At 41.0% G+C, this 25,535-nt stretch overlaps 1 protein-coding gene across 2 annotated transcripts in view; it reads right to left on the reverse strand.

Moving 5' to 3' along the window:
- The window catches only part of DNAH6 (dynein axonemal heavy chain 6), a 122,308-nt gene that overhangs the window by 46,024 nt on the left and 50,749 nt on the right, over positions 1-25,535 (reverse strand). For both annotated transcript variants that reach the window (XM_035141062.2, XM_035141059.2), the window contains 16 exons: positions 24,919-25,050; positions 22,048-22,219; positions 20,044-20,190; positions 19,878-19,951; positions 16,635-16,789; positions 15,297-15,528; positions 13,327-13,479; positions 12,863-13,003; positions 11,933-12,175; positions 11,377-11,544; positions 10,190-10,425; positions 6,929-7,190; positions 5,554-5,677; positions 4,253-4,449; positions 873-1,076; positions 28-153 (listed from right to left, as the gene is read on the reverse strand). In XM_035141062.2, the coding sequence (XP_034996953.2) occupies positions 28-153; positions 873-1,076; positions 4,253-4,449; positions 5,554-5,677; positions 6,929-7,190; positions 10,190-10,425; positions 11,377-11,544; positions 11,933-12,175; positions 12,863-13,003; positions 13,327-13,479; positions 15,297-15,528; positions 16,635-16,789; positions 19,878-19,951; positions 20,044-20,190; positions 22,048-22,219; positions 24,919-25,050 (2,766 nt within the window). The remainder of the gene's footprint in view (positions 1-27; positions 154-872; positions 1,077-4,252; positions 4,450-5,553; positions 5,678-6,928; positions 7,191-10,189; positions 10,426-11,376; positions 11,545-11,932; positions 12,176-12,862; positions 13,004-13,326; positions 13,480-15,296; positions 15,529-16,634; positions 16,790-19,877; positions 19,952-20,043; positions 20,191-22,047; positions 22,220-24,918; positions 25,051-25,535) is intronic.

The raw sequence follows: 25,535 nt of genomic DNA on the forward strand, positions 1-25,535 counted from the left end.
TATAGCGTACTGCAAAAAGATCCAAACCTCTTCTAGAAGAACAGGTGACCCTAGACGAATAGCATTCTCCAGGGTACGCAGGAAACCAGTGTCAGTAAGCTTAATTATCTTTAAACCGTCGTTTATTTCTTTATTTCTTATCCAGCGGTTTGCCTGTGTATTAAAAGATATTATAATTATGATGGTAAATAAGGAATTAAGATGTTTCCCTCCAATAATCAACCCTTAATGGACAATGCAAATTTCACAGCTCTGTCTAATTCCATAGCTGTCAAGTTCTCCCTTTTTTAAAGGGAAATTCCCTTATGCTGAATAGGCTTCCTCGCGAGAAAAGGGAAAACTTGACAGCTATGCTAATTCTTCCCATCCTTCTTGGAATGGTGTATGAACATAGAGTAGAACCAGAAGACCAAAAATTGTCCTTTTTTGGTATGACAATTAGAGCTGGAGTGAGAATTTAAAATAGGGTGGGTTTTTGTGTTCTTAACTGGTTTTTCCTTTTTTTAAATTGTACATTGTCTTGAGATGACTGTGTATAAGGTGATAAATGTAATAATACTAATACTCAACCATCCTGCATTCTTGCAAGCAGAATCAAGTTAGATACAGCATGCTGTGAGCAGATCCCTGGATTCGTTTCTGCATTCAACCCCAATTTACTCTATCACTACTACAACAATATCCTCCTCTAGGAGGGGAAATGACACTGGAAAGGGAAATAATGCAGCAGGCATGGACGAAATAACAGGTTGGGGAGGATAATATAATTATGATCTTTAGCATTTTCAAAAAAATATCAATATCCAATAATACAGAATATGGCTGTTGTGGATATCTGATTGAAACAAAACATTTTTAAAGTGAGAACTTACTTGATCTTGGGGGTCAATCATGAGTGGCCAGCGTCGCCCCCGTGTAACAAGAATGCCATTCTCAGTGGAAACATAGTCCCGTGGCAATCCATCAGTGTTCCATTGTCGAATTTCATAAGGATCTCCCAAAATATTTATGAGACTGAAATCAGGACTAATAGGAATATCTAGTTCCTGACATTGTTTGATCCAGCGATCTATTAACTGAGAGGAAGGAAAGAAACAAGGAGGGTTACTTTTGTTATAGCATATAGGAAAGGTTAGTCGATCAGTTCACAACTGGGCTACTACAAGAATCAATAATGGTAAGGATCCATAAGGAGTTTGTGAAACCTTACCAGCTCCCAGTGCAACTAGTTTGATATATAAGGATGTTAGTAACACAGGGCTATGGTCAGAAGGGGAGGTGTCTTGATGGTGGGAAGGAACAAAACAAATAGGCTGGCTCAACTCATCTCCTGATATCTGGCTATGGTAGCTGAAAACGAAGTACCACAGGAATTATAATACAGTGGTGCCTCGACTTGCAAATTTAATCCGTTCCGAAGGCACCTTCGTAGGTCGAAAAATTCGTAAGTTGAAAAGCGCCGTTGGAAGCACGATTTTCCATAGGAACGCATTGGAAATGGGAAAATTCGTAAGTCGAAGGAACCCCATCTAAAAATTCGTAAGTCGAAAAAACCCTATCTAAAACCGCCGTGGTTTCCATTCGGATGTCGAGAAATTTGTAAACGTGCGGCCATTTGCCCCATTCGTAAGTCGAAAAATTCGGTTGCCGAGTCGTTCGTAAGTCGAGGTACCACTGTACCAACTAGTTTCAAAAGTACTACTGATACAAGTGTGAGAAGATGTGAGGAGGGCTGAATTATGAAACTGTTTTTGTGGGTTTCCATTTTAAAAACGAAACAAAAACAAAACAATTTCCATGGTGTGACCACAGACTGTAGTCTCTACCATGAGAGGTAAGGGAGCCAAACCAACCAGATAAACCAACCCACTCCTCCTTGTTAACGTCAGCACTGCCACCAATTGGATATTCCCCCCCCCCACTGCCTTCACTAAGCAGCCCTATAACCTTTTGGACTCTGACTGGTCCAGCCCCTACCTATACAGGGCAGAGTGATATGATCCTTAAGTGAATACCTTAAGAGTGCTATGTGTTATTACACTATAACTTTTTTTAAAAAAACCAACAACCAACAACTTTTCTGATTACTGACACTTTAGCAAGCTGATTAAAGGCAATGCCGTGAAGGGGGCGCTAGGCTTTTTTTTAAAAAATAAAAATAACAACAAAGAAACAACAAATTGCTATAAGAGAAACACGATACTAACACTTATTTAAAATGCCTTGCATCATTTTTAAAATTAGCATTATAGCATTAATAACACCTTGTCATATTTTGCTAATACTTTAACATTTTAAAAGATTATAGCTAGAAAAGTGTTTTGGCGTTAATTAAAAGCTCTATTAACCTGAGGTGATAAAATGGCACCTACCACAAAGATTACACTGAACATACGCTGAGCTGTGAGAGGTTCATTTGCGTGCTAAGTCACTGCTTGTATTAAAACTGTGCCCTTTTAAAAGTATGGAAGACTAGTACTAAGGGCATCAATACTTTGCTGTTCTTAAATAAGTTGAACTTTCTGTAGTCTGCGGAAAAACCCAAAAGAACCCCAAGGAAAAACCAGGGTGGGATCCTGTATCTATAAGGGTAGAATGCACAAGAGGAAACTTTGCCAGACCAGATCCTTTGCCAGAGGAATGGCTTTGGCTGGTTAATTAAGTACAGCTAAGAGAGCCAGTGTGGTGTAGTGGTTAAGAGCAGTAGACTCATAATCCGGGGAACCGGGTTCACGTCTCCGCTCCTCCACGTGCAGCTGCTGGGTGACCTTGGGCTAGTCACACTTCTCTGAAGTCTCTCAGCTCCACTCACCTCACAGAGTGTTTGTTGTGGGGGAGTAAGGGAAAGGAGCTATGGTTTTCCCAGTAGTGATGTATGGAAGTGAGAGCTGGACCATAAAGAAGGCTGATCACCGAAGAATTGATGCTTTTGAATTATGGTGCTGGAGGAGACTCTTGAGAGTCCCATGGACTGCAAGAAGATCAAACCTATCCATTCTTAAGGAAATCAGCCCTGAGTGCTCACTGGAAGGACAGATTGTGAAGCTGAGGCTCCAATACTTTGGCCACATCATGAGAAGAGAAGACTCCCTGGAAAAGACCCTGATGTTGGGAAAGATGGAGGGCACAAGGAGAAGGGGACGACAGCGGACGAGATGGTTGGACAGTGTTCTCGAAGCTATGAACATGAGTTTGACCAAACTGCGGGAGGCAATGGAAGACAGGAGTGCCTGGCGTGCTCTGGTCCATGGGGTCACGAAGAGTCGGACACGACTAAACGACTAAACAACAACAACAAGGGAAAGGAGAATGTTAGCCGCTTTGAGACTCCTTAGAGTAGTGATAAAGTGGGATACAATCTAAACTACTACTACTCCTCCGCTAACAGGACCAGTGGTCGGGGAAGATGGGAATTGTAGTCCAAAACATCTGGAGGGCTGAAGTTTGGGGATGCCTCCTCTATGCCATAGAACAAACAGGTGGGCCTTTCTTCCACCTGCCTTACCTAGCTGCTATGTAGGAGAACAAGCCAGAGTTGTGTGTGAGTGAGCGGGAAGCAGCTCATGTATGCTCTGTGCTGGACCTTTGGGCTCTCCTGAAAACCTAACGGGAAGCTAATGGACATGCTAATGCTGTGATTCCCCTCCATTAGGAATGCCATACGTCTGGAATTTCCCAGACATATCCAGAATACTGCAGCTGCAAGCAGTGTATAGGGGGAAAACTGCAAAATGTCAGGGAAAACACAGGCAGTCGACAGTGTCATTTTTGCTTCAGAAATAGCTCAAGCTTAAGAAATAGCTTAAATTGGCCAAAATTTAAAAAGAAGTGTATATGTAAAAACATCTATTCTACAGACACCACAATCTCTGGTGACCTTCACTCCAAGGGTAAGTGTTTGGAACCCCTGGAGTTTGGTGTGGCATGTAACAGTATGTTTCCTCCTATTGGGTCTGGACCACAGGTTTTAGATCTATCCCCTCATTGGATAACTGTTTAATTAAGCCAAGCTCAACCATTTGCAATGAAGAAAAGGGTAATTCACTCTTTGGCTGGAGAAAAGGGCCTATTGTGCAGAGTTGTTCCAGTTCTTCCAATGTGGCTATACTGTTTTACATTTATTTGGAGGGTTCTGTTTCGTTATCAAACAGACAAGAGTCTCTGTAAAGTACACGATTTTAACAATGAAAAAAGCCCACAGGCATATCCACAAAAATCATGGTACAGAGAAAGAAGTGTTATTTTTACTCACCAGTTGCCTATAATGTGCTGTAAAGGCTCCATAGTAGGCTACACAAGCTGCAGCTATGAACACATTTCCAGTGATGTTTGAAATCTCCGCCTCAAAATTCAAAATACTCTCTTCCCACCGGACCTGTTCATCTCCTAATGCAGCTGTAAGTTTTCCAGCTCGATTGAGGCGAGCTTGAGTCAGTGCCATGGTCCTTGCTAAATAGAGTGAAAATTACTAGACTGTTTATTTTAAAACAGTAGTACAGTAAGTTGTTTTTTTGCAAGCCATTCTTTAGACCTCTTTATGTAATAAAGGATTGCATGTACAGAGTTAGAAATGTCACAGAAAATCAGAATATGGCAAGTGAATCCTTTGTTCTTTGTTGACAGCTCCTAGCCTAATTCCTTACAAACACTCTATCCTTGGGTATGTATCTTCATATGCAAACTAAAATAAGTTGCTCAAGTCTGAGCCTCCTCAAAAACCTGTACAGGACTCCAGAGATATAAAGGCTGGAAGTAAAAAATTATTTCAACAGATGCCCCCATCACTGACACATTCTCCCACAAATTCATTTAGAGTTATTCTGTTCTCTAGTGTTTCCTTGGAAGTTTCACTCCCCAGAGCTTTTCTGAAAAGGATTCTCTAAGGAAAGATCTGCTTGGACAACAACAACTCATATTTTATGTAATTCCTATGTATGCAATAGATTGTTACATAGCATGATCTGCCTTCTGGTGTATGACCATTGTCAAGTTTTGTGTAAATATTTGAAATAAAAACATTTTTTTAATATATAAAAAGATGCCCTGATAAATGGATTTGTATGTTGGCTAAAGAGAATGACACACTTCTTGCACGTGAGAAATTTTAGATGTACGAACAAGCTTACATTCTTAACATGTTTGTAGATCAGAGTCTTCTGGATGGCTAATTGCGGAAACACCAGCAGGCATTCCTGACAACTAAGGCTGCAATCTGAACCCCACAAATCTGGGAGTAAGCCTCAGTGAATTCAACAGGACTTACTTCTGGGTAGGCATGATTAGCATTATGCTGTAAAGCATAAGCAAGATTTTAGCTCTTTGTTTTATTTTTTTGTATTGGTGTGTGGCAAGTTTAAGGTTACAAAAGGATTCCAGTAGATCTCCAACCTATCACTAGGCTTTGTGTACGGCTCCAAGATATGATTCAGCATCTGTGATTAGTACAATAGACTCAATGAGAGTTTTCAGATTTAGTTAGCCCCATACAGTGAAAAAATATATCTGAAGCATTACTGTAACGTTATTTTCATAGTCTTTAAAACAGCCACTTACCAAGACCCTCTTTTTCTTCCAAACTTCTTTCATATTGGTCTTGCAATTCCTGAATTTGTTCTTCCACTTGCCTCAATTTTTTTTGCTTAGCACGAAGGGTAGCCAAAGTCGCATCAAGTTCTGCCTAATCGGTAGTAAAAAAAAATGGGTGCTTATTACTGTTGTGCCAAATGCTTTGTGCAACGTGTTTTGTTCATTTGCACAACAGTTCTGTTAAGGAAAATGCCTGATGCTCTTCCATACTATACACTGATAGCGACTTCCTTGGGATCATGCAACACTTTCTAGGACTGAACTGGACTTTGAACATAGGCCTCAGATTTCCACATCCAACTCTTTAACCATTGGACATTGGGCAGTTATGACCAAGGCAGCACCAGGAGTGCCAACTCTATAGAGTCAAGGTTGTCTTTGACCCCCTCAATATCTGTTGGCAGGGGGCGTTGAGGGGGCGGAAGAGGCCGAATGTAGAGCAAGCTCCTCCTGAACGTGAGAGAGGAGGAGCCAACAGCCATTGAAGCCGCGCTGGGCTCAGTGCTTGGTCTCCTCCTGGCAATTAGATGTCACCTGTGTGCAAAACATGCTGGGCACATGACGTCACCAGCGTGTGACATGTATGATATCACAACATGCACCAGGCCCCCTCAATCTTGGGTGTAAGATGGCACTTCTGAGCAGCAGCAAAGTCTTGTGCCAAAACAGCAGCCTATAGATCCAGCCCTACTGGTCAGGAGAGAAAGCACAACCCGGGGGTGGGGGTGGGGAGAGAGTGCACACTGGATTATCTGTTAAGCCTGCTCAACAGCTGCAGCTCACACAAGGACACGCAGACATGAGCCCAACCTTGTCAGCTTGATCCAGGCAATAACATCTGGCAGGGTCTGGAGTTGTTGGTTGTGGTCTGAGGAAGCAGGCAGTTTTTAACAATCTTTTCCACCCATAAAGACCCTTGTCCTCTTGGCCAGGATGTGTAGGGAAGAGGGGGAAGTGAGAGATGAGAAAAAAATGCACTGCAAACATGGGCCTACTGAGGACAAGGTGGCTTTCATAACCCAAGACAGGGCTGGTTTTGGGGCAGGGAGTATCGCATCCCCATGGAGGAGTCAATCAGCAGGCTGGCTGTGCCTTCTGCTAGGCGGAAGGGATACTCCTAAATAATGTCATTTCCTCTAGCAAAATAAAAACTTAGTTGGTCTTTAAGGTGCTACTGAAGGAATTTTTTATTTTACCTCTAGCAAGAGAAATCTCTTCTCATTCATTAGCAAAACAGCTAGCCCCAGAAAAGACCCAAAAAATGTCACAGATGAAAGGAAATTTCTTTTTTTCCATTCAGTATTAAATAAAACATACAAAATAACATTGAAAAAACAAGCACCTGTGCAGCATTTAACTTCTGCCTTTTTGGCTCCACAACCTTGACAATTCGAGAGTATAAATCCATAGCTCTCACCCACATACACATAGACTTGCATGCCTTTGACACTTTCTCTACTTTTTCCGGTACAAAATCGGGGTTGTTGATATATTTCTGAAGCTTAAGCAATACTTGACGGCTTATATTTTCTTTATCATATTCTAATAGCCTTCTCAGGAAAGTGGAGTCTCCAAGAAGCTGTTTTGCTGTTGCCCAGTCAGGCCTGAAAGATTAAAAGAAGTGGTGGAATTTAGAAATATATGCCCCAGAGAATATATTAACTAATGCAGTCTCATGTATTTTTGAAATTTCCATGCTTTATTACCAATGCTAGGATGAAATTTATACTTGGTAAAAAACTAACTGGCAATTACATTTCCAAAGCACATTGCATTAACTTGAAGAAGAGAAGAAACTTAAAAGCACTGAGGCAGGCCTTGGGAAGAAGATATGAAGAAAGGAAACAGCTTTGATGCCTCGTGCTGCCGCTAAATTTTTGTGATAATATGAATTCAAAGTCAAGTGGCACTTCTACAGATTTCATCTAATCCAGAGAGACACTTGCAGAACTGGCTGCCAAAGTTGCTGGTCCTCTACAGGAACGTGCCTTCTAGGTTGCTGCTGTTAAAACTGTTAAAATACATAATATCATTATTTTAGGTATGGGTACCAAGTTCAACAAACTTAAGATTCAATCCTATGTACACTGGAGATGGAATTGAATTTGGTGAGACTTAATTTAGAGAATACATGCAAAAAGGTAAAGGTAAAGGTACCCCTGACCGTTAGGTCCAATGACTCTGGGGTTGTGCGCTCATCTTGCTCTATAGGCCAAGGGAGCCAGTGTTTGTCCGCAGAAAGCTTCCGGGTCATGTGGCCAGCATGACTAAGCTGCTTCTAGAGAACCAGAGCAGCACACAGAAACACCGTTTACCTTCCTGCCTATTTATCTACTTGCACTTTGACGTGCTTTTGAACTGCTAGGTGGGCAGGAGCTGGGACCGAACAACGGGAGCTCACCCTATCGCGAGGATTCGAACTGCCAACCTTCTGATCGGCAAGCCCAAGGCTCTGTGGTTTAACCCACAGCACCTATTAACAACAACAACAACATTATTTATAACCCGCCCATCTGGCTGGGCGGCTTCCAGTAAAATATATTGGATCCATCCCAATAACTAATAAAGCCATAAGCAGCACAAATCTAATAAAAGCTATCAGCAATCAACAAAGGCTTGGAAGCTTCCATAGGAGATAAATGATTCTAGCTGGTGGCAAAACCTGTATAGAGTTGAATGGATCTTCCTTAGGCAGAAATTTCCAAAGGGTGGGCACCACAACTAAAAAAGTGCACTGTACTTCAATTCTCACTGTAGTTAAAGGAGGAATACAGAGCAAACTGATCTCATTGCATGGTGTATATCTAAGAAAAGGTGGTACTGTATCTAAGACATGAACCACCAGCTATTTATGCACGCTACATATATATATAAAATGTGCAGGTCAATCCTATGCACTCAGGAATAAGCCACGTTGTCCTTGTGGCTATTTTAGCAGTCTTGTCATGCTGTTATTCATAATCAATAGTACAGGGAAAGAGGGGGAAGAAAGTGGCTAAGGAGAAGGAAAGCAGTGACTGAGGAGACATAAGGAAAGGCAAATGAACTTTGGAGAAATCTCAGGAGACCAGATTTGACCACAAGTCAATTTTGCTACCTTTGGACACTAGATGGCAGCGTTGCCCATTGTTGGGCCATCCTACGAGGGACGCGGGTGGCGCTGTGGGTTAAACCACAGAGCCTAGGGTTTGCCGATCAGAAGGTCGGCGGTTCGAATCCCCACGACAGGGTGAGCTCCCGTTGCTCAGTCCCTGCTCCTGCCAACCTAGCAGTTCAAAAGCACGTTCAAGTGCAAGTAGATAAATACGTACCGCTTCGGCGGGAAAGTAAACAGCGTTTCCGTGCGCTGCTCTGGTTCGCCAGAAGCAGCTTAGTCATGCTTAGAAGCTGTATGCTGGCTCCCTCGGCCAGTAAAGCGAGATGAGCGCAGCAACCACAGGGTCGTCCACGACTGGACCTAATGGTCAGGGGTCCCTTTACCTTTACCTTTACTAGGATATTCTTAGTGAGCAAAGCAGAGCCAACTGCAGAGTCCATTGGAAAAAATTTCCCCCAAATAAAAGGCATGTGGAATTGTGAAAACCTAGATAACTTCATGGTGGCTGAGATGCCCATAGGATTCCATGATGATAAGCCAACATAAAGTACCCAGTCCCTCACCCAGTGTCCATCATGCACTTTCCTACCCAATTCCACACCATACAACAGCTCTGCACACTGCCGAGTACTAAGTGGTTCTTACAGGAGGCGTTGCAATATGCAAGACGTGTTTCTGTGCTGCTTTGATATTAGCATTTCCCTTTTTGGGTCATTTTGAAACATCCAAGGGAGTCGTCACACTTTGGAAAAAGGTTTAAAAGGGTAAACAAATTGACCTTTGAAAACTTGGCTCTTTGTTCTTTCAAATATTATACCAATATTTGCAGTGGCTTTCATTTTCTTTCTGATAAATGTACTTGATGCAACGCATCCTTAGATTCCTTTGGGATATTCATCAATGGCTGACTTTGCCTGAAGCATATAGCAGCATGATCAAACTCCCTAATAATTAGCTGATTTGGAGGAGAAAGTCAGAATTTGGCCCAAGCTCATCTAAATAGACGTGCTTTACCACTAGGGAGTTCTGACTATTCCCACACATCAAAACCACAATTATAGTTTGTCATGCCCAATTAAATTTGAGTTCTTAATTTTTATCCCCCCAATGCTAATTAGTATCATCATCATTGTATCATTAGTATCATCACACACACACACACGTCTCCTTCATAATATTTGGCAGTATTTCTGAGATCAAGAACAGAATGGAAGGAATGGAGGATGTGTGGCTGCTGCTGAAATAACAATCTCAAATCTGCTCCTCTTCACCTGTAACACTTTGTAATTCAAAATGTATACTTGTACCAGGATGCCATTGTGCTCTGTGTTTCCCCACAGCCTCAGGTACTGGCAAGAAACCTTGAAGCATAAGGATACCACGCATGTGTGCTGCACTGCGGAGGGGAACATGACTCTCTTGGTTGGAAAGTGCTCTAGGAAATGAGCATCATTTCACATGAAATCAAACCTAAAAATCAAGTATGTGGGTGAGGTGCTAGCTTACTTTGCATTTAGAAGAATGCAGATAGCTTCCATTACTGTCATGACAAGATCAGGCGGCTTAGTGAAAACTCTGATTTCAGAAATATCTGCTTTATCTAAAGAGTCAAGAGCTTTGTTAGCCGCGTCCAGAGCTGGAAGAGCCTCATCCAAATCGCGCTGAGCATCATCAGCTATTGCCTGAGTTTCCTCCGCTTTTACTTTTGCAACAGCTTCGTCTTCTAGAACGACACGCTGAACCTGGGGGGTGGGAATGGCCAAATACATCTTTACCAAATGAATAACAGCTATTAAAAATGTGAACATTTTTCTTACTTTATATTTGGTTTTCCTAATTCAGAAAATAAGGAAACAAAATAGAAACGCAATGTGCAGTAAGATTGTGAACTACCATGCAATTCTGTGATTTAGTCACCAATGGAGGTTGTACTGCCTTTGAGATCTTCCTGTTCTAAAACAATCAACATTCCTAGTAGCACTGCTCTGAATAGTTTGAATAGATGTACTTTATCAGAACTAAAAGGGCAATAGACCAGGCTTCAGTCCTGAACTCACTCACTAGGGAGAAAGCTACATTGAACTCAGCAAAGCTTACTTCTGAGTAAAGATGCTTATGATTGTACTATCCCTTGCCATTTCAGTAAAGTGGGAGTTCAAAGAACCATGACCAGCATTAAGTCATGTGGAACAATGATCTAACACAGGGTAGCGGACATGGTGCCCTCCATATCTTGTTGGATTAAAACTCCCATCAGCTAGCATGTCCAGTTATCTGAGATGATGGTAGTTGGGGGTCCAACGTCACCTAGAGCAGGCATGGCCGAACTTGGCACTCCAACTGTTTTGGGACTACAACTCCCATCATCCCTAGCTAACAGGACCAGTGGTCAGGGATGATGGGAACAGTAGTCCCAAAACAGCTGGAGGGACAAATTTGGCCATGCCTGACCTAGAGGGACCCATATTAGCTACCCATGGTCTAAGAGTCAGTACTTTGCATGCCACCCCCAGCACCTTTCATCCTTTCTCATTATTGGGGGACTACTGAATTCTTAAGTTAATTGTGCCGTCTAGGAAACACTGAGTAGTAAAAATCCAGTCTGTTTCAAAGACACACCACTGCTAAAGATATGATAAACATAAAGAATAACATATGTATGTACATAACGAAGAACAGATAGTGCTTTGCACCTGATCAGCATTTTCTTGATCCACTGCTAACTTTTCCATCAGTGCCTCAACATCCACAGATTTCTCCTTGAGGACTGGCTCCAAAGCTGATAGGTCTAATTTCATTTTATCAACGAGTACATTTGTCTCTAACAGTTTAGTTACGCCATTCTTCACACGATCCCGAGCCTAAGAAATAATTAAGAAGATCATAAAGAGCTAGGATTATTTTTTTTAATGGCCATTTATCTCAGCTGATGTCACCGATTACAAATGCCTATATGTAAAACGACTGCACTGCAGTCTCTTGTCACTTGTGGGTAGTAGCATCACTAAGATCACTGGCACTGTATAATTTTAAGTCTTTTTAGTGCGAGTGGATGATAGAGGAAATTAACAAGAACTTGGATTTCTCATGAAGACACACACCATCTAGGCCTGGAGTGAAAAAAGCAAATGTTAAAGGCATTTCTTATAAGGGGGACCCAACAACATGTATGCTATTTTTACAAGCAAGAAGTAAAATAACATTAAAGGGAAAGAAGGCATAGATTCTTACTAATAAAATTCAACCTACTGAAACAAGCTGCTTCCTTTTTTCACCCAGCATGGATAAATAAAGGTTGATTAACTCTAAATAGGAAGTGGGCGTTGTGTAGTAGCGCCGTCGGAGCTCAGCATAGTACTGTTCGGCCATCTCTGTCACACTCATGTGAATGTCTACACACATTTTGGAAAGTTTTTCTTTCATACGTTCACTTCCAAGGTCAATGTGCAGGAAAAAAGTCCTTGATACAGAATTAAGTGCTTCTCTGGGCCACTGAAAAAGAGATTTTAAAAATTACCTGGATAATCTCCCGCCAGTTATTCATTCAGTGCCTCAAGCCTTTTCCATCAGGGTTTTGGTGGTGTTTCTCTCCCCGCCCCACCCCCCAAAATGACTGCAATATCAGAGGTGCTTTACATTCTAGCAGGCTGAAAGACTGTGTGGGCACCAGGAGACAGAGTTGCAAGCTAGCACAACTTGTAAGACAATAGAACAACATGTTTACTGTTTACATGACATGTAAAGTGTGTGCGTTAACTTACCATTTTCATGCTTTTTGGTGTGTGGGTTAATTTCTGTCATGCCTCTTTTAAACCAAGTAAATTCTATTCTAGAATTCGGATCACACTTCAAACCCTCTACATTCATTTATCTTGTTGCAGCCTTTCAATGGGTAGGTCAGTCAGTCTGATCATTTCCACAATGGCTATGAGGGCTGAGGTTAAATCCCACTAGTGAATTTATGACTAAGAGTTGAGGTTCAAACCAGGGGTTTCCTGATTTGTAGCTCTGTCTCTTAGCCAATAGGCTCAGACTCAGCATTGCAACTTCGACTGGAGCTGAAATTTTGCGGAGGTCGTTGTTCAAGGAAAACATTTCAATGGAATAAAACGAGACATTTCAATCAAATATAATAATTATGTGTCAGCCAGACTTCTCAACAAAACTGAAATTAGTTACCTGCACAAACCAATCAATAGTGCAGCAATTCACAAGTGATGGAAACATTCGACAGCGTGCTCGAAAAGCGTCTCCTACAGGGCTCATGCACAGAACAATATGTAGCTTCTGGCGAACTCGACTAATGAAGAACTGAAATACCTGAGAAAAGACAGTCATGAATGTTAATTCAAGGATAAGAAGAAAGCACGGCAGTAATTAGGTTGTTAGCACAAATAAAATTGAGGACACTCATAAACTGTAAAAAGCTGTAGGTTGGGTGACTTTATGGGATATTTCCATATCTAACCCACGAGTTTAATCTCTGATACAGGCTGAGAACAGCAGCAACAGGAAAATGTCCTCTTCTTTTGTAGCTGAAAATTACAGGTGTAAGAATATGTACAGTTATTTAAATATTGTCTATGTCCCCTCCAAAAAAGTTAATATAATGCATTTAAGGTAGTATTTATAATGTGTCCTACCTCATCTCTGTTGCCCTCTGGTATACCAGCTTCTTTTGCTTTGGGTCGGGTAGCTGCCATAACAAACTCCAGCTCGTCTTTTTCAAACAGATTAGGCACCTCTCCAGAATTCAAAATGTTGTTTATATCTTCTAGAAATTCCTCTACAACAATCTACAGATTTAGCAAATATCAGTTTTGAAGAAAAGGTGTTGCAGAGTTAAAAACAGCAACTCCACCTTCCAAAAATAAAAGTATCAGCAAATCACTAAAAAAAAAACCTTTTATTTGCTCTAAAGTTAGAATATAAGAAGAGTCTGTCCCGAATATTTTACTGTTCAGCTTCACTAGATGACTCCAGGTTCAAGTATTATGAGGCAAGGAAGAAGTATACTTTTTTGTCTACTTTCTACACCTTATTTTATATACCTGCTCTTACTCTCTCTCTCCCCCCCAACTCTCTTTCCCTAAATTAAAAAGCTCCAGATGCTGTAATCTTTTCTCATAGGGGAGTTGCTCCAGGCCAGTGATCATTTTGGTTGGCTTTTTCTGCATCTTTTCCAATTAGTATCACCTCCACTTTGCTGGTGGGAGTGCATAGGATCCTGACTTACAAGTCAATCAAAACTGGGCCTGGAATGCAGTGGGTTGAAGTGCAGTGGCAGGTCCACCACTGCATTCAAAGGCCAGCCTGCTAGCTCACACTGAGCTGGGCAGGTTGGGGGAAAGAGGGTTTTTTGTTTTTTTTTTGCAGCAAAGGGAAGTTATTCAAAAACTGTAATATGCTAGTTCTAGGCTGGTGAAATTGGGAGCTCCAAGGACGAGGCCTCTAAGCAGATCAGAGAGGCTTTGTTTGGGTATACAGTGCATTCAAAGATGGCAGCTCTGTGCCTTATTTGGGGCTTTCACAGTAGTTACTGCCTCCTGGAGAACCACCACCAGCTTTCCACATGATTGCACAATGTTGGGGCCTGCACTGTGGATTTTCACATCCGTTTCCATATAGCCCATGATTTTTCTATAACCAAGCCTGTTTCCCATTTGAGCTGCTACTGAACTTATGACTTAAATGGTACCCAGAGTTCCTCAGATCTGAGTAGTCCCTGCAATGAGCTTTTCAAAGCCTGAACAATCTCTCAAGGTGACATATCTTGTGATATCTATCACCTGTAAATATTGAAGGAAGGAAACCTGACCTAATTTAGTGCCGCCAGTCCCATGCTGCGGAATGCTCTTAGACCAGCAGAGATTTAGCAGGCATTTCATGAAGAGCTTCTGAGGCCAAGAGGCCTACATGGGAATTTAAACTTTCTTGATTAGCAAGTCATTTTTTATGATCATTCTGTAGTTTTATTACTACGCTGTCAAACCGGGCAATCCTATTCACGTGTACACAGAACCAAGTGGAATTCAACACCACACTTCTATAAGCGTTCTGTCTGAGGGACCATACCAGCTTGCTAGATGGCATGATCCCCCCCCCTTCCCTCTCACACAATTGCTCTGGGGGTTCTCCTGACTTGCCGACCCAATTTAGGGGGCTGAAAGGGGAGGAGAGGTGGGAAGCTCCAATGCACAGGTGGAAGCTGTCGCACAGGGCTTCTTCTGATGGGCTTGTTAGGTGAATCCTGCCCACAGAACCTTAATCCCACATCCAACCTTCCAACACCCAGAACTAAAGGAGAAAATCCCCTTAATTACTATGTGGCAGTCACTGATCATTTAGCTAGGCAACCTCCTTTCTAGCTCCTGCTTAAAACATTTTAGCAATCAAAATTTTAATAAAAAGCTTCATATATCTTCCTTAAAAATGTTTGCTATTTCTATGAGTTATTTGACCTTTAGTTATTTTATGAAGCTTTATTATTCCCTTTCTGAATCATTTTGGTTGTATAAACAACACTGTATAAATCAGGTAGCATTTTATTACACAGATAAGATTTTAGCTGCAAGCAGAAAGTGAATTTAATTTTTATTTCAGCTATTCATACCTGCGTGTCCGTGAAAAGGAAAACCATATCTTTGTCTTCAACCCCTGCCATTTTATATAGCTTCCTAAGGTCCTCATGAAAAGTGTCGTAATTATAACCACGGCTTAGTTCTATTTGAAAGCATTTGTAGCCACATATGTGAGAGGCGAGTCTAGTTAGAGACTGCTTGCCCGTGCCTCCAACTCCGACAAGAAGGGCATTTCCTCTTTCCTGGCGAATCATTCGAGCAATTCTGTGAGGGAAATTGAAAATAAATTCAAAATTGTTAGCATTCATATGAGCAAGAGATATAAGCAAGAGCCTTTTCCCACTACCCTCCTCATTTACTGACATCTTACTAAAGCAGCACAGCAGTATAAAAGGAGGGCCTACAAAAAGGAGGGCCTCCAGCAATAAAGAGTTTTCCCTTTGCCATTCTGAACTTGAGCAATGGGCTCATTATACTCAGTCACACAGACATTTCTATCTATGTTTTAAAGACCCAAACTACCTATGTAATTCATGCACACCGGGACAATTCCCAAATCTATACACTAAACCAGAACTCCTTGCTCAGGAGAAGCCCATTGTGCAGGTACCTCTCCAGCCCAGAGAGGTCGCAATGCCCTTCTCTTGAAAACTCCAGCACAGAAGTCATTGTATGACCACTTCTTCTCCTGCTGCATTGCAGCAAAGGACTCCGAAAGCAGACTGCACCCTTTCAGATGAACAGGCTCCTTTCATGGAAGGCAAAGTTAGCAACTATTTAAGGCTCAGTCTGATGCCTGCCACTGAAATATCACCCGAGGTCTGCTCTTATGAAGTCCCCAGCCTAAGTCCTCTGTGGAGCTGTCCAGGGTGCCACTGAAGCCTCCCCCTGCCTTGGCTTGCCACTGCTGAAACACAAACCTCATCACAGCCAGCCACACCCTGGGCCCTCCCAATCCCTCTCAGTATCAAGGAAGTAGAACAAGCGAACAGAAACAGAACCTATTCAGCTGACGTTGACACAAAACCCCACACGTACACTGTAAAAAGGAATATAAGTTTCAGCACACCACTCCTCCACTCCCCAGCTCTTCTTCCCCAACCTTATACTGTACTCAACACTAATGTATCAAAACAAATGTAACTGAGCTCTAGAAAAGACTTTACAACTTGAAATAAGAGACATTGCACGTACTTTTGTGAATCAAGAAAATCTTCAATAAAAACTGGGTTTTTTAAAAAATAAAGCAAGGAACTTATTTACAGAAATGTACTTTACACTTTATATGGGCATGCTGTCATTAGTTTATTACTATAGTATTAACTCATTTATATTACTAATATTTGGTTAATGGCAGTGTAATCATTTACCTTGAAACATGCTCTATAGCATCTTGGAAGAATACCAGTTTGGTTTCCTTAGCGTTTGTTATATTATAATCATCCAGATAGTCTTGCAGAACCGCCATAATCTTTTCTAGGTCAGTTAGCTCTTCATAAATGCGTTCAGCTTTCTCAACTCCAATCTAAAATGAACATATAAGGAAAATAAGATTGTGATCAAAAGGAATGGAAATATGCTACCCCAGCAAATGAGGACTGCAAAAAAGCATAGCTTAATGGTGATAGGAGTGAGTCAAAGTCAATAGAAATGTGAGCCAATTAATTATGTGAAATTTTTGCAGACTCTTGGGAAATCATTACTTCTCATGTTGGGCATATGTGTGAATATTACAAATTAGGGAGACAATCCTTTCCTCCGTGAGTTTATTAGCTCATGTGAGAGGAGATCCCAATCAGCCATGCCTGGGAACACCAGATCACATCAGCCATTTGGTTTTGTTTTTTTTAACCTTTCCGTTCCTTCCTAGATCAGTTACGTATGCTCTTTGGCATGTGCTATTTGTATGCACACTGAAAGTCATAACTTGTGCATTTCACCTTCCAGCCACAAGAATAAGCTGTAGGGTGCTCATTGGTCAGCTAATGAGAAAGGAAAGAGGGCTTATTTACTGTGCAGCAGTGACCATCTGGGAATGGATCATGTCCAATGGTTTTTAGGCTACCAGATATTCAATTACCTGATCTACCTGCAATTATATTATTTAAATTTAGTCCCATCACAATATGAGCACAAATCACACAGCTACAAAACAAAAGACCAGACCAGGACAAATCTACAATATCCAAAAGTTAGGAACATTCCTTATAGTCAGCAGCGCTTGCACTATCCAGAAAGGTTGCCCTTTTCTGACCATACTAAGAGTATGTTAAATATTATTGAAAATATGTTTTGTCTTTCTTGTGGGGAATATCTGTATGATGGCTGCTTTTCTAAGCAATCCTCCTGGAAAGTTTACTGAGGATCATCTCCACTCCTTTGAATGACTAAAAGAAATAGACACGGGGTGTAAATATGTACAGTTTTTCTGGCAAAGGGTGTTTAAGGAGATAACAGAAATCACTGGGTTAAAGCTGACCAAAAGTCCAGAGGTAGCATTATTATCAATTTACAGTGGGGTGGAAGTTTCACAGGCTACGAAGGACTTGCTCACAAATTTACTGACAGCTGCACGAGTTATCATAGCTAGGAAGTGGAAGGGGCAAGCAGAATATAAAATGGAAGAATGGTATAAAGAGGTGAGGGATATAGCTATTAATGATAAATTAACATGTGCCATTAAGGTAAGATAGGGAACATGTAGGAGATAGGGAACATGTAGGTGTTTGTAGGATTTGTACTGTTAAAATGGAAAGGAGTCAAACCATTGCAAGAGGTGTTGAAATTTTGAAAGGTTGGATAGTTAGAATGGAATGGTCTTGGGGGTGGGGTGCACATTTTAATTGTAATTTATTTACTATTATTACTTTGTTAAAAAATTAAAATAAAAGAAATCGACACTATATATCCATTCATATTATTTATCATCCTTTCCACAATTTATGATTGAAATCACTTGCCACTGAGCAGTTTTCTTTCATCAAACCTCTGTTGGAGGAAATACAGTTTCATGAACACAAACCATATTTATGTAGGTAAATATCTGGCAATTAGATGCACTGAGGTTTATATCTCAAGGCTGCAGCTATTGCTCTAGGAAAGATTCCAATGCGAAGGAGCAAGAAAACCCCAACATGTTCCTTCCATATGCCTGTGCCACTGCCATCTGGTGACTAGCTGTTTGCTTTCTGCATTGATTTGATCTGTCAGCTCTGAAGTTGGTTCAGAACCTATTGCTGAATGTGACGGCTCCTTTTACTTTAATGGACATTTCACATCTGAGAAAACTGCAGCTCCATAGTACAGGCAACATTCAAGTGACTAATGTTTCTTATGAAAATTGTCGGGGAGTCCTAGCAGCCTCCACTATTTATTTATGAGCGATATCTCAGCCCCAAAACTGCTGCTGGGGGTCTAGGAATGAGGCCAGCTAAGTTGTCTGTGGCCAGCAGAAAACACACTCGCTCCAGAAGCTGACAGAAGAAAAGGACTATTCAAATAAATATCAGGTGTCAAGCCGGCCGGCTAATTTTTCCACTTTATTCAGTTAACTGATGGCAATGTTCTTGGTGCTGCTCACATTCAAGATAATTCACATTCAAGAATTATTTGCAAGCTCGATCCAAGGCCTCATAATACTATTTTTTTAAAATTCTTATATAGGTAAAGGGACCCCTGACCATTAGGTCCAGTCGTGACCGACTCTGGGGTTGCGCACTCATCTCGCATTATTGGCCGAGGGAGCCGGCGTATAGCTTCCAGGTCATGTGGCCAGCATGACAAAGCCGCTCCTGGCGATCCAGAGCAGCACACGGAAACACTGCTTACCTTCCCGCTGTAGTGGTTCCTATTTATCTACTTGCATTTTGACGTGCTTTCGAACTGCTAGGTTGGCAGGAGCTGGGACCGAGCAACGGGAGCTCACCCCGTCACAGGGATTCGAACCGCCGACCTTCTGATCAGCAAGCTCTAGGCTCAGTGGTTTAACCACAGCGCAGATGTTATTGTTGGCATCCATCTGTCTCAAGAGATAATGGAGTGCGCATCCAGGGATGAAGTCAAACCATTGCAGCGCTGAAGTGACCTCCCCAGGGTGCACGCCTGGGCAGGATGGACGTATAGAGGCCTGGGCTGCCCAGATGACAAGACCCCCCCTCTCAACTTCGCTGCTATAGCCCAAAGGAAAGCAGAGCAATATGTTTGGCCGCAGCCTGGCTGCAGGAGTTGCTGGAAGGAGGTGTACAAGGTGCCACCCAACCATCTTAGTGACTCCACTCCAGATTTGAGTAGGGTTTACTTCTTACCCTTTTCTCCTCCCAAAGATTTCCCGCAAGTGGAGGAAATGCTTCATATGCATCCAGGATGAGGAAAACATATTTTAATTCTTAGCATTTTTTATCATATTGCAATATAATTTTTTTTACTTTTATCAATCTGGCATAAGAACCGCACTAAATCTCACCCTAAAAATACCACCTAAATTCTACAGCAGAGTTCATTTACTTTACAGGTCACATTATGTCTTTGTACCTCAAAAACAAGAGTCCAATTTTATAGAAATCAAATCATAAAGGCATCATTCTATCCAGTTTTATTTTCTACGGATTCCTCACCTTTATGTAGTCACCAAATATGATTGGTTTAGTCACAAATGAGTCTGGATCAACAGGGATTCCAAAATATTTGCCTACAATGTAAAATAGGTGGGTTAAATTAATTGTGCAAGCATGAAGTATGCAGATTAAATATAATATATACTAGTAAAGTAAGTATCCTTACTGGCCATGTCAGCTAACATGGAATAAAAATATTGTTTATCTTCGTTACAGATGAGACGGTCATGGAAAACTCTTTGGCTCTCGTGACAGAACAGCCTGAATATCTGTGCCTGGTCTCGAACTGACATGGGGCTGCATTGCAACATGCCTGCAAAAGAAAAAATACATTAAAAATGTATATGTAATATACTAGAATAAATCCTTTCTGTCAGGGATGAGCCAGTGGTTTCCAGTTCCCTGGAGGGGGACCAGGGGGAGGGGGACAGAGATCTGAACTGAGTGACTCTGATGGATGATCATTACGTGCTAATTGCCCGTTGTAAATACTGTAAATAAAGTCCATAAAAACGTCAGTGATTGCTGTGTAGAGAGGAAGCCCCGTCAGCCCTGACACTTTCTACACAAATTTAAAATCAATACTTAAACATGCTTGAAGAAGATTTGTTGGGTTTTAAAACTGTTAGTGACAGCTTCTGATGTCCAATTAACACACATGTGTTCATCATTTATTGGTTGCAGCCTCAAACTGCAGCTTGGTTGTTTCCATGAGTCACCCTAAATTAATCAACACAACAGAACAACAATTTTTTGCAGGGGGGAGTGTAAGAGTGTTGGAGAATTCCAATGAAAACAGAAAAGGGAGTGGAAATTGCCAATATTTGCTTATTAGTCCTGTCTCCTATAAGATAAGACAAAAAGGGTAATGCTCCCCCAAATCTTGATTTTGTTCTTGGCAGTATGGGATATCACTGGGGGTCATCACCAACGATACTTGAAGATTTGCAAAATCTGCTTATAAACTTTACATGAAATGGGAAAAAACCCAAGAGTTATTGGGGGGGGGGGATTGCTAAAAATAATTAAGAAATTGATTATCCTTCTCATCCATAAAGGATATTTCAAGGCAGCAACATTAATGTATTTAAAAGCCTGGTTTCGGTCTGCTGAGTAAGATATATAAAATCATTATATAGAGAGACATTACAATGATCACCTATAAAAATAACTGGGAGAGAGCTGGGTTGTCAAATTCCAATAGATGTTTAGAACTGGATTTGGAATAACATCCCCAGGCAGAAAGTCAGCACAAATTTGAAAGATAATTTTTGCAAACTCTCCAATAGTATTTAACCCCTACAAGTTTTAACCACATTGATAGTAATGTTTGTAATACATGTTGGAGATGACCGACAATAAATGTAGATAAGGCCCATATTTTCCAGTTTTGTCTCAGGATAAGGAGTTTTTGGGTAGAAATAATAAATGGGATTGAATTTTTAACAGGTTATCTTTACGCTCTTGTAAGACCCTTTGATTGTACTCAGTGTGATCTGAAGATATAGAACTGTATTGCATCTTTTAACTGCTGGAATGCTGATCTCTGCAAAGTTAAAGAAAATAAGAACTCCAACTGCTCAATAATAGATTATGAAATTATGGGAACTGGTATGCACGGTCAAACTAACTAATACGGTAAGAGTTAGAGAGGGATGACAATATTGGCATAGTATGCTTATTATGTAATGGAGTAAAAAAGATCAATATAACGCACAACCCTATGCACTTACTTTGTTGTAATAAAAGTTATTTTGTTTTGTTTTAAAGTATGTGATATACATTATGCACAATTATGATAAACTAAATAACCTTTTGATTTTAAAAAAGAAAAGAAAGCACATGGTGTTGAGTTAACAGCTTTACTTTTACAATTTTACTTTTACTGTACGCAGTATTGCATTGGCTGTATTCTTCTTCTATTTCAGTACAAGTCTATACTGCTACTACTAACTTTCTCTATTCTCTTGAAATGAACTTTCATTGTTCAAAAATTCACAGTAATGCAATGTACTGCCTTTTCACAGCAACATGCCAAGAATAAAGTTATTTAAAAGTAAAACAGCATGCTAACATCAGACAGTAGAGAAAAATTACTAGGGAAAATAATTATTGACAATGTGAGCACAAAACTGGTACAGAGAAAGTGCCAAGTGGAAATACACCTTACCTTGCACACATTTTGACAAATCACGTAAATTAAACACATAATGGGATTTTGCTGGTGTTGGGAGGAGATCAATGCTCATTCTCTGATATATTTCAACAGCAGCCTCCACTATACTTTTTGCACTCTGCCTTACTGTTGTAGAGAAATCAGCCAAAAATCCTTTTAAAATAGCCTAGTCAGAGGAAAAACAACAAAACAAAACTTAAGCTCAAAATGTAATTAAAGTTTTGTGGTGTTCTCTCTTTTATTCTACTCAAGCCAGCTGTGATTTCAATGTTTCTTTTAAAAAGTGGAACTACATCATTTTATATTAATAGAAAAGCACATCCTGTATTTCTTTTAGGCATCTGCTAGTCCAATTATTGATCTATTATTGTGTTTGAGTGCCAGCTCACATATTCAGAAAGTTTTCCCCATTCATCCCAGCGAGAAACTTCCATGTGTGCAAACAAATCCATCAACATGAATGGTGAAATGTGAGCAAGCAAGACTGCTAATGGATTTATTGTGTTAAGGTGAAATTTTCAATGGCAAAGATTTCATGGTGGGCCAGTGGCTCAGTAGGTCGAGCAGGGATATTTGCATTTGGTTTGCTCTGATGCTTTTTAAACAACTTGCTTTAATTTGTGAAGACACAGAAAAGGGTGATGGCACCAAGCAATATTAGACAGAACTATGCAGGCCATTACCGTGTAAAGCAAATACTGAATATAACAATGTATTTCAACCTTATTTAGGAGAGTCTCTCTCTCAAAAAGAAAGAAAGAAAGAAAGAAAGAAAGAAAGAAAGAAAGAAAGAAAGAAAGAAAGAAAGAAAGAAAGAAAGTTTACATAAAAGATAGGAATGGCTAGCTCAAAGTTATGTAGCTACATCAAATATTTTAAAGGCCTTTTCATTATCAGTATCATTTCAGAAGCAGGAAAAAACACAGATTTTAGCCTGAAGTTCATTGGGGTGATTGATACTTGCTTCAATTTGCATCAGTCCCCCAGCCCCGCACCCATAGGTGTGGCTGTGAGTAAGAGGGCATTTACTTACTTACTTACTTACTTACTTACTTACAGTTTAATGCAGGCACCCCCCAAACTTTGGCCCTCCAGATGTTTTGGACTGCAATTCCCATCTTCCCCGACCACTGGTCATGTTAGCTAGGGATCATGGGAGTTGTAGGCCAAAACATCTGGAGGGCCAAAGTTTGGGGATGCCTGGTTTAATGCCAAAACAGGCCTCTCAGCAGTTTACAAAGTACAGTGGAACCTCGGTTTATGAACACCTCGGTTTATGAATTTTCGGTTTACGAACGCCGCGGACCCATCTGGAACGGATTAATTCACTTTCCATTACTTTCAGTGGGAAAGTTTGCTTCAGTTTATGAAAGCTTCAGTTTATGAACAGACTTCCGGAACAAATTACACCCATGCTTCGGGTTAAGTACGCTTCAGGTTGAGTACTCCGTGGACCCGTCTGGAACGGATTAATCCACTTTCCATTATTTTCAATGGGAAAGTTCACTTCAGTTTATGAACGCTTCAGTTTAAGTACTCTGTGGACCGCCTAGAACAGATTAATCCACTTTCCATTATTTTCAATGGAAAAGTTCGCTTCAGTTTATGAACACTTCAGTTTATGAACAGACATCCGGAACCAATTGTGTTCATAAACCGAGGTACCACTGTATAAAAAACCAACCTACAATTACAATATAAAAAGGTAAAGGTAAAGGTAAAAGGACCCCTGACAGTTAAGTCCAGTTGCCAACGACTCTGGGGTTGCGGCGCTCATCTCGCTTTACAGGCCGAGTACAGACAGTATTTCTGGGTCATGTGGCCAGCATCACTAAGCCCCTTCTGGCGCAATGGAACACTGACACCAGAGCAGCGCACAGAAACGCCGTTTACCTTCCCATCGAAGCGGTACCTATTAATCTACTTGCAGTTTGACGTGCTTTTGAACTGCTAGGTTGGTAGGAGATGGGACCGAGCAACGGGAGCTCACCCTGTCACGGGGATTCAAACTGCCGACCTTTTGATTGGCAAGCCCAAGGCTCAGTGGTTTAGACCACAGCGCCACCCACCAATTACAATATACATATACATAACTCAAAAGCTATGCACTCATGGTCCCTTCCAGCTCTACAGTTGATTCTATGATTCAAGAAATACATCAATTAAAAACAGGATCATGTGGAGTTTTTAGAGAGTGCCATGGGTACTGCCCACTTCTTTTTGCTTATCTACCAGAACACTCTTAGATCACTCATAGATCCTCTTAGATTTTCGTAACTTTTTTAGATAGCATGATGAGAAAGCCACAAACAAATCAAAGGAATATGGAGAAGAGGTGGCGTACGATAAGATGGTAGTTCTTGAGGGGGGACCTTGTAAAATATTTGAGGTGATTCACATCTCACAACCCTGTTTTTGGACCAGTGCTAGAAAACACCATTCTGTGATTCTTATGGTTCAGCCGAGAGAGGCAGGTGTGATGCGTGATTTGAGGATGGTTATAAGGGTGGGGAAGTCTAGGGGGGAAATAATGGAATTTCAAGAGGACCCATCTTACTGGATACAATGAGTGTGTGCATGGGCACATATACACATTCTCTCTCCTGCAGTACTCCACTTGCTCATCTGGTATCCACAGACTTGGTCTAAAGTGCACCGATATTTAAAGGTATCAGGTCTCTGCATTCAGTGCCAATCTTCAATAAGGTGCATAAATGCATATCGGAAACTTTCAGCACTTCAGAAAGTAACACATGCTACTAAGAATCTGTATAAGTCCAGCATCTCAGAACAGCATGTTATGGACAGACTGTACAGAAGAATCTATTTTTTGTTCTTTGTTACTGTGGGGAAGTTGCTACTGACCTCGAAAATTTGTTTAAGGCTATGCTCGGAGGGTGTCGGAAGACACAGCATCGCGAAATGTCTAATGAAACGTGCTGTAACTGGATTACGGCCACCACCTGGAGGCGCACAGGCTGAACAAATGGTTACATCCTAGGAGGGGGAAAGATCATAGATATTTTGTGTCAAAACATAATACTTTAATCCTATAAAAACTTGTTTCTTACATTTAAACCACAGCTCAGATAACTATTCTTATTTTTAATTCAGCATCAAATTGTACTGATGAAATTCTATATACAATAAATATAAAGGCAGGCTAAAATTATTTGTGCTGGCTCGAACCTTAAACCTCATTCTATGCCCTTCAGCAATCATCAGGTGTAAGGAAATGCTGTGTCTGCATAAGCTGAAGGGGAAATGAAGCAGGTCGAAAGCAAAATTAATGAATAGACGTTTAGAGAGGTATAAGGCAGGTATAGGCGAACTCCGGCCCTCCAGATGTTTGGGACTACAATTCCCATCATTCCTGACCACTGGGGTCCTGTTAGCTAGGGATGATGGGAATTGTAGACCCAAACATCTGGAGGGCCAGAGTTTGCCTATGCCTCGTATAAGGTATCATGATGGACATGTGT

This window comes from Zootoca vivipara, chromosome 16, assembly GCF_963506605.1.
Source record: "Zootoca vivipara chromosome 16, rZooViv1.1, whole genome shotgun sequence".
Classification (NCBI taxonomy): domain Eukaryota; kingdom Metazoa; phylum Chordata; class Lepidosauria; order Squamata; family Lacertidae; genus Zootoca; species Zootoca vivipara.